We start from the raw sequence: 9,941 nt of genomic DNA on the forward strand, positions 1-9,941 counted from the left end.
AAAACCAAAAAAAAAAAAAAAAAAAAAAGAAAGAAAGTTAGGGTGGGGTGGTTGGGCCTGAAGAAATGGCTCAGCATTGGCTGTTCTTGCAGAGGACCTGTGTTCAGTTTCTTATGCACATGGCCACTCACAGCTGTCATTCCAGGGGATCTTGAGGCCCTGGTCTGGCTTCTGTGGGCACTACATACCCAGAATACACAGACATATATGGAGACAAAACTTACACATTTGAAACTAGTCCGTGCTTCAGCTGAGATAAGAATCCTCATCCTCACTTAGAATATTCATATTTTAATTTAATACCTTGTCTCTGATGCTTCTAGATTTGATTCGAACTATCCGGGACCCAGAAAAGCCCAATACTTTAGAAGAACTGGAAGTGGTCACAGAGAGTTGTGTGGAAGTTCAAGAAATAAATGAAGATGACTATTTGGTTATTATCAAGTTCACACCAACAGTACCTCATTGCTCTTTGGCAACTCTTATTGGTAAGGGTTGTGTGTGTGTAAGTGAGTGTGCATGTGTGTGTACATGGGTGCATGGGAATTCTAGTTTTTATTGGTAAATGTGTGTCTGTATGAATGCTTTTTACATTTTTAATTAAGTTTTTTTGTGTATGGGTGTTTTATCTGCATGTATGTCTGGGTACCACGTGCCAACAGAGACCTGCTGAGTCATCCGACGGCAGTTAGATAAGTGGTTTTAAATATACTTTGTTTTAATTTTTTGCCTAGCTTGTCTTACGAGTGGCTTATTTTGGGGGGTAGGGTTCAAGACAGGGATTCCTTTTGTAGCTCTGGCTGTCCTAGACCAAGCTGGCCTCAAACTCATAGAGATCCGCTTGCCTCTGCCTCGGAGTGCTTGGATTAAAGGTGTGCGCCACCATGCCCGTCTTCTGGCATTTCGTAAAGCTTAAGGGTCCGTCCATTATGCCTGAGTGCCAGTTGGCCCAGCAGAAAAGGCCTGGCCTTTGTGGTGCTATTTTGTTCTGGTCAGTGCCAGCTCTGCTGTGGTACCACCTCCAACAGTCATCTTACACTGTGACCTTGCTTCACCATGTATAGAATGGACTCAGCTCCCTGGATTTACTGGGGCAGGCATGAAACTCTATTTCCTCATGGTGCCAAGGTCACAGGAGACCCACACTGGGTGGATGCAGTTTGAACTTTATGGTTTTTCTAGAGCCAGTAAGAAGGGATACAAAGATAATGACAGTTTTTCCCCTCTCATAGGGCTGTGCTTAAGAGTAAAGCTCCAGCGGTGTCTGCCGTTCAAACACAAGGTAAGAAGCTCGCTACCGCCATAAAACCCAGAGCCTCACGTGAGCCAGTGCCTGCCTGCTGCAGAGTCCCGTCCCTACTCCAGCTTGACTTGTGACACCTATTAAGGTGTAATTCACACATCATATAAGCCACCTGAAGTGGATAGCTGAGTAGTCTCTGATAACTCCTACAGGGTTCTGCAGCCATCTCTGAATCACTGTTAGAACACTTGCATCCCCTGCAATCCTGTATGCAGTCAAGTACGGTAATACATGAGGAACGCCACCACTTGGGAGGTTAAGAGAGGATGGTAGCCTGGGCTACACAGCCAGATCCTGTATCAAAAATGGAGAGAGAGAGAGAGAGAGAGAGAGAGAGAGAGAGAGAGAGAAGGAGGGGGCAGCCTACATTGATTAGCAGTCTCTCTGTGCTTACAGCATGCTCTTCTCTGCTTCTCTGTATAGAACAACCATCTATTTCCAGTCTCCATAATTCGGGATATTTCATTTTAATGAAATTAGACAGTGTGTGGATTCCTTGACTTACTATGTTTTTAGTGTTGATGTTTTAAAGTGTGTGTTTTATTCTTAGGTAGTGTCATATAATATTCCAATTAAATGGAGAGACCTTGTTTAATTTTGCTTTCTTACCAGTTTTTAGACATTTGAGTTGTTCCCACTTTTTGTTAAAATGGAGTTTTGGGGCTGAGGAGATGGCTCAGTGGTTAAGTGTGGCTGCTCTTGCAGAGGAACTGAGTTCAATTCCCAGCATCCACATGGTGGCTCCCAATCATCTATAACTTTAGTTCTTCTTTTGACTTCCATTGGCACATGATACACATACATACATGCAGGTAAAACATTTATATACATTAAATAAATTATATGTATAATAAATCATATATAAATAAATAATATATGTATATATTATTGTTTCCAGTAATACCCTTTATGGTGGTAGTGTTCCCTCCCCTTCCTGCCCTCCCCCAGTAATGGTTCTCAGTAGTTACGTCTAGTCACTACTATTTACTTCATTTAGGCAGGAGTAGTTCCTTGCTCTTATCTTTCATGATTTTGATTTGTTGTTGTTGAGACAGGATCTCATTATGTAGCCCAGGCTGGCCTTGAGTTCGGGGCTATTCTCCTGCCTTAGCTTTCCAAGTGCTGGCACTGGCATTATTAGCATCTGTCAGCACACTTAGAGATCTTGACACTTGTGAAGAGTGTAGTAGATATTTTATAGATTCTGTCTCAAATTGGGTTTTCAGATGTTTCATGATTAGATTGTTATTCATTTTTGGTAAGAAAACAGAACACATATGTTTTTCCTACATAGCATGAAGAAGCTATAGTTTTAGTTTGTCCCATCACGACAGCTATGCTATTAACTATTTGGTTATACTGAGGTATATTAGTAATTCACATAGGAGCAGGGGAGTAAGTGCTTGGCTCTTCATCTCTGTTTGTTGGCCTCTTTTTTTTTCTCTTGAGAAAGGGTCTTACTATGTAGTTCTAGCTGTTCTAGAATTCACTGAGTAGATCAGTCTGGCCTCGAACTCACAGAGAGACCTGCTGCTGCTGCCTTCCAAGTGTTAAGATTACAAGACTTCTGCCATTATGCCCAGCCTGTGGCTATTTCAGAATAATGAGTCCATAGTGAGTCATGTAAAGTCTCACCAGAGTTAAGCATTTGTTTTTCATGGAGTTTTGTACTAGTGGAGGAATCTGGATAGTGGTCTTTTTAATTGTGTGTTTGTATGAGTGAGAGTAGTGTGTTTGCCATGGAACATGTTTGGAGTCCGTTTTCTCTGTCCACTGTGGGTTTCGGGTATTGAATTCAGTCACCAGGCTTGTATGACAAGCACTTCTACCTACAGAGCCATCTCAACAGCTGAGTTTTGTGGTTTTAAAAGAAACTGAACTAAGTGGGGCGTGGTGTGCACATCTTTGATCCCAGCACTTGGATCTCTGAGTTTGAGGCTGGCCTGGTCTACAAAGTAAGTTCCAGGGTGCCCAGGGCTGTTGCACAGAGAAACCTTGACTTGAAAAGAGATTGAACTAGACGATCTCTAAGGTCCCTATTAGCTATAATCGTTCTGACTGTTTTCCTCTTGAAAACTCTTGATCTCTGGGCCGACTCTGTGCTGCCTTCTGCACAGGCTGGCCTCAGCCTCAGCCACAGGATTTGTAGCAGTTTTGTGGTTGTATCAAAAGCTCTTGTACTTAGGAGTTGACTAATTTGTGGGGCTAACAGGGCTAGACAAGACGGCTTTATTGGTGTTACACCTGGGAATAAACTAAGACAGATAACAGGAAAAGGAGGATGCTCTCGTAGGCAAGAACCTATATATTTGTCTCATTTTTGTCAAGCAGTAACTTAGTGTGTGTTTGTGTATAAAATATGCATAAGAGAAAAAATGTGTTTGTGTGTGTAGAAGTGAGGAAGAAGAAAGGACACACTAGTTGCTGATGTGGTGCCCCCGGGAGGTGGGACAGAAGGCAGATCAGATAATGATTTGGGAAGAGGGTGAGGGTGGGGCAAAGATCACGTGAGATCTGTGTGATTCATACAGAAATCCAAGGGCACGCCCCCTGCAGGTCAGTTGGTGGAAATGCTTCGTTCCATCCTGTTAGGTCTCTGATGTTCCCCATCCTGGGTCTGCCCTCCACACCTCTGGATGCTGCTGATGTTTTGCTTCTGTCTCTCTTCTCTCCAGTTGGAAATCTACATTTCTGAAGGAACTCACTCGACAGAAGAAGACAGTAAGTGAAGATGGCTTCAGCTAATACTTTTGTCTTGGGTACTAGGTTGTCAGCCAACTAGCCCAGCTGATATACTGGGGTGCCCTGCAAAAAAGAGGGGACACCACAGTTATGCTCTTCCTTCACAGGTGGGGAAGCCCAGGCATTTAAAGGAAGTCATTTTGTAAACTGGTTCTGATCGCAGGCTACATGCAGATGCATAAACGTGTCCAGCTCCAGAGACCTTGAGCTAGGAAGCCTTGGTTCTTCTCTGTGTGCTGTGTGCAAAGTTGAAACCAAAAACGTCACGAGTCATGTGTTAGGGGATCTTCGGGGGGTGGGGTGGTGATGGGGGTGGTCTGGGTAGGACAGGAATGGGGGCCCCTCTTCTGTAGAGAGAGGACAACCAATAGTCATTTGAAAAGTGAATTGTGGGATTATAAAACAGCAAAGGACAAAATGTCTCCTCATTAATTATGTGCTACATGGAAAACAGAATTTTGTACAAAAGATGGGAAACAAGGGAAGAGAAAAACACTGGAAGTGCTTGCTTCCTGCCAGGCTTGATGGCACACGCTTTCAGTACCAGCACTCAGGAGGCAGGGACCGGCAGGTCTGAGTTTGAAGCCAGCCTGGTCTACAGAGTGACTTCCAGACCAGTCACGATTGCACAGTGAGCCTCTGTCTCAAATAAATAGTAAAAGTGCTCGTGTGTTAGCATCACTAAATAGATTGAAAAGGTAGAGAAGAGCAGAGGAGAAAACGGGAGGTAATGGGTGAGGTGAGAGAAGATAGTAAGCCCTGAGAGCAAGCTGTAATAGTGGAGAGGCGAGGGAGGACACTCGCCGTTCCAGAGGGGCAGCCTGCCGGCCTGTCCTAGAAGCCTGTTAGGTACTGTGGGAGAACAATGAAAATCATGCCCTAGTTTTTATAGTTCTCTGGGGGATAAATGCTCCAAACCTAAGCTGAGGAATTTTATCTCTCACTTCATTTATTTACTTACTGTGTGTGTTTTGCTTGCATGCATGCCTGCATTCATGCCTCCAATGCCCTTAGAGGCCAGAGGAAGACATCAGATTCCCTGGAACTGGGGTTATTAGCTGCCATGTAGGTTTTGAGAATCACAGCCAGGTCTCCTGGAAAAGCAGCCAGTGATCTTAACTACTGAGCCACCTTTTCAGCCCTTACTTTATTTATTTTATTTACTTTGTATAATGCTAGGGATTGAACCCAGGGCTTCAAATGTGCAAGGCAAGAGCTGTTCCACTGAGCTATATTCCCAGTCCATTTTATTTATTTGGTTTGTTTGTTTGTTTGTTTGTTTATGAACTTGGTCTCACTGTGTACACCAGGCTGGCCTAGAACTCATAGAGTTCCTTCTGCCTTTGACCCCTGAGTGCTGGGTAAAGGCAGGCACCACTATGCCTGGCCAGACACTTAGAATTTTTGCCATGTAACCAGCACTATAGTTAAACAAACAGGGTTAAATGGGAAAAGCAGCAGTTTTGAATTTCACTCTGAATGTAACTGTAAAGAAATGTGTGTATTGATGATGCCCAGAAAGAAATCAAAACTGCAGTTGGTTGTAGAGTGGAGCACGAGAGAGTACTTTTCTCTTGAGACTGCTTTCAGGACCTTAGTCATTGCATTAGGATGGATTAGTTAAAAGCACTTGTTGTTCTTCCCAAGGACTGGGGTTCAGTGTCCAGTACCCACATCAGGCAGCTCACAGTCACTCAGAGCTTCAGCCCCAGGGGATCCAGTGCCCTATTCTGGCCTCCATATACACTTGTGAGCAGTGCACATGTGTGTGTGTGTGTGCCCAAGGGGAAAAATCTTAATAAACTATATGATGAGTTAGCTGTAAGTTCTCAAGGAGTTAAATGCTTTGCTTTAGCAGGCCGGACAAATGCTGCTGACCTCTCTGTCAGCACAGTTCTGTTAAATTTGTCCTTGTGTTTTGCAGTCAACAAGCAGATAAATGACAAAGAGCGAGTGGCAGCTGCAATGGAGAACCCCAACCTTCGGGAAATTGTGGAACAGTGCGTCCTCGAGCCGGACTGACCCCTTCCTAAGAGCCAGTGGCTTAGAAGTGTTGGATCTGCTTGTTTAAATCCTTTGTAAGATGTAGAGGACACATGTTGACTAGATAGGTGATTTGTACCTCAGAGCTTTTTTGTTTTTTGTTTTTTCGAGACAAGGTTTCTCTGTGTGGCCCTGGCTGTCCTGGAACTTGTTCTGTTGACCAGGCTGGCCTTGAACTCAGAGATCCACCTGGCTCTGTCTCCCAAATGCTGGGATTAAAGGTGTGCGACACCACTGCCTGGCCTTCAGAGCATCTTTTAAGAGGATTCTTTCAGAGCAAATTTCAGTTATGAGGTAGATTCTAATTGTTCAGTGAGTAACATTCTCAGGATTTCTAACTCAAGTGATCAGACAGAAAATATTTTCTAGTTATTATGTGTAAAATGTTACTATTTTTCTGATGACCATTCTGATACAACTGCTTTTCATGTCAAATATCTACTGTGCCCAAATGTATTTGATTTAAACCATTCTAAAATAAATATGACAGATGATTCTTTTAATGGCTCACCTTAGGTTTTTACTGAATTATAAATTCTAATGTAAATGTGAACTTTTAACAGGCATCTCCATAGCTGTGTTCTCTGATTATTGTGTAGAGTGAAGTCTGAGAATGGAAAGGTGAGACCTGCTTTCCTTTTGGAGAATGCTGGACCCATGCATTTAGAGTTGAGGGTCATATGTGCAGAGGGTCAGATGACTTACATAGTTTTAACTAATTTATTTTATGTGTATGATTGTTTTGCCTGCATGTATATATGTGCACCACATGCTTGCCTGAGGAGTTCAGAAGAAGGGATCAAATCCCCTGGAACTGGAATTACAGTTGTTAGCTGCCATGCAGGTGCTGGGATCGAACGTAGGTCATTTGGAAGAGCAGTGTAGGTGGGTGCTCTTAACCACTCAACAACCATCCATCTCTCCAGCTTCATATTCACAGTTTTAACTCCTCAAGAAGAGCGGAGGACCTAGCACAGTGAGAGTGCTGTGCTCGGCAAGGCCAAGTACCCGGGTTCAAACCCCCCCAAAGGAAGTAGTGTGAGGCACTTGTTTGTTTTGTTTTTACTGAATTAATCTAGATGTTCTGAGCTTTCTTTTTACTTAGCTCAGCCTGATAGGGAGAAGCGTATACCTTTGGAGTGTGAAAGGGTATGGTAGGCAGCTTGCAACAGAGCCTAATGTCCTCATCACCTGGCCTTTGTGCACTTGTACAGTCTCTTCCAGTCACAGCTGGTGGACAGACCCAAAGAAATGGCAGAGGGACATAGTGTGACTTCTGAGTGCAGATTAGAATAGGTATTGCTGCTTCTGTCTTGGTCTTTTGGATTGTTCTCTCTGCCAGAATCTGGCCACTACAGCCAGAGAAAAGTCAAGCATACCTGTGGAGACACTCACAGGTAGAGGAGGCTACCCCACTGTCTCCTACAATCACCATACACTAATTTGCGACCTTCGTGAACCACCGTGGAAGCCATCTTCCACCCACGGCCACTGTGTTAGGTAGATAAGAGTCTCATAAAAGACCTGGAAGGGAAGGGCTGGGCTAGAGACCAAATGTTTACTGTTTATTTCACTAAGGGCAAGGATTAGTTTGTTATGAAACACTAAGTCACAGAGTGCTGGGTGCCAGCCCCATTTTGGCAGAAGCCTGGGGTGTGACACTTAGCATTCTGTTGAGGGGAATTTTAAGAAGTTAAGTCGGAGTTTGGAGGTGTGCTGTCTGTGGGTGAGAGAGACTCAGGACCGTGTTTATGGCAGCCCAAGGGACAAAAATGGAACAGGGCAAGAGGCTAGGCACCTTGGAAATTTGAAAGTACTTTAAAAATACATATAGATTTAAAAAATTTTAAGTACATGTATGTCTGTACACCACATGTATTCTCTGAAATTAGAGTTACACACGGTTGTGAGCTGCCATGTGGGTGCTGGGAATCAAACCCTGGGTCCTGCAAGAGCAACAAGTGCCCTTAGCCACTGATTTGTCTCTCTGGCCTCAAGTCTAACCACTTTGAGGGCAAAGCAGTGCCTGAGTGTCTTGCTGGGGTGTCATAATTGACACTGGCCCAGTAACGTTTATGGATTGAGGCTGGAGATGTGGCTCCGTTGGCAGATGCTTGCTTGGTGCACCCTGGGTTCTGTCCCCAGCACTGCACAACCTACAGGTTGGCCTCAAACTCGGGGGATTCCTCCTACCTCAGCCTCTTGAATACTTAGAAGTATGAACCTCCACTTGAAACTTTAGCACTGTTATTTATAGCTCGAAGCTATTAACTTGGAGTCACAGGAGTGGTGGGGCCCACCTGTAATCCCGGCATTCGGAAGTAGAAGGAGGGGTATCAGAAGCTAGAAGTTGGTTTAAGTAGACCAGCGTATTCATGAACATAATCGAACTCTATTATTATTACAATTATTATTTTAGGCAGGGCCACATTATGTAGCCTTGGCTGGACTTGAACTTAGAGCAACTTGCCGGTCTTTGACTTCTAAATGCAGAGATTACAGGAACATGCCATCTCACTTGGTGTAAAATTTAATTTCATGTGATTTTCATGAGTCCTGAACACTCCCTTCCACCAGTTTCAACCATTTAAAAACAATGAATCCCTTCTTACCTTGAAGATTATATAAAAGCAAGATCTGAATTGTATTTGACCCCTTTGGAAGGTCTCATACCAATCTGAGAATCAGTCAAAATGTAGACCTTCCCCCTATGGATAAAAGGGGGGGGGGGGGAATTTACAGACATGACCCCGACTCCAGGACACCTGAAGCCAGTGGACCCCAAGTCAAGAGCTTTGGACTATAAATAGCAGTGCTGAAGCTGGAAGTGGCAGCTCATACCTGTAAACACTCAAGAGGCTGAGGCAGGAGGAATCCCCAGAGTTTGAGACCAACCTCTGTAAACTCCAGGCCAGCCTGGACCACAGAGAGAGCCACTGGCTCACAAAGCCAAGACAACAGCAGTGAAACTAAACAAATAATGGAGAGGAGCATTTGGGCTTGCTAGTCCCCTGAGAGCTCTCCAGAACACACGTGAAGCAAGTATAGTTACCCACAGGTGGATGCTTCCAGCAGGAGACAGTGCGCATGTCAGCGGGAGGGGCTGCAGGTTAGGAGGCAGAAGACAGTGCGCATGTCAGCGGGAGGGGCTGCAGGTTAGGAGGCAGAAGGGTTGCTACAAAAGTCACAGGGCTCCCACAGTCCAGCAGATTCCCCTCCTGGATTAACAAGGTGGCAGAAAACAAGCCAGGGTGCTGTAGGGCTTCAGATCCATCACTGGTGTTTCCAGGCTAGCCCCGTGTGATCTTAGGACAGTCGTGCTGAGATTGAGGACACTGCTGTGTGAGGCTCTCTCCAAGTGCTGTCGGTGCCACATAGACCCTTGACCCTCAGGGAGCAGGTGACCAGGATCACAGACCTAGGTTAACCTGCACCTTGTTCTAACCGCACCAGGGCTCTGAGCTCGTTGTGTGACCATGAGTAAGTTACCTGACCTCTGTGTAGTTTTTCATCCCCTTTTCTACACATGTTGATAATATTACCTATGTTACAAGGATGGTGTGAGGATTAAAAGAAAGAAAGCGGGGCACTATGCTGGAAACCTAGTGTTTGCCTTGTTAAAAGTAGAAGAGGGGAATCTAGGCGAGGTGACACCCGACTTTAATCCTGGCACTTGGGAGACAGTGGCTGGTGAATCTCTGAGTTCGAGGCCAGCCTGGTCTTGAGAGCAAGTTCCAGGACAGCCAGGGCTACACAGAGAAACCTTGTCTCGAAAAAAACCAAACCAAACCAAACCAAACCAAACCAAACCAAGCCAAACCAAACCAAACAACCAAACCAAACCAAACCAAAC

At 44.7% G+C, this 9,941-nt stretch overlaps 1 protein-coding gene across 1 annotated transcript in view; it reads left to right on the forward strand.

Annotated features, from left to right (window-relative positions):
• Positions 1–6,591, forward strand: part of Ciao2a (cytosolic iron-sulfur assembly component 2A) — a 12,342-nt gene extending 5,751 nt beyond the window's left edge. Inside the window, exons 2-5 of the mRNA XM_021171420.1 lie at positions 324–488; positions 1,233–1,282; positions 3,979–4,024; positions 5,970–6,591. Of these exons, the coding sequence (XP_021027079.1) occupies positions 324–488; positions 1,233–1,282; positions 3,979–4,024; positions 5,970–6,067 (359 nt within the window). The 3' untranslated portion in view covers positions 6,068–6,591. The remainder of the gene's footprint in view (positions 1–323; positions 489–1,232; positions 1,283–3,978; positions 4,025–5,969) is intronic.
• The last annotated feature ends 3,350 nt before the right edge of the window (positions 6,592–9,941 follow it).

The sequence above is a fragment of the Mus caroli genome, chromosome 9, assembly GCF_900094665.2.
Source record: "Mus caroli chromosome 9, CAROLI_EIJ_v1.1, whole genome shotgun sequence".
Classification (NCBI taxonomy): domain Eukaryota; kingdom Metazoa; phylum Chordata; class Mammalia; order Rodentia; family Muridae; genus Mus; species Mus caroli.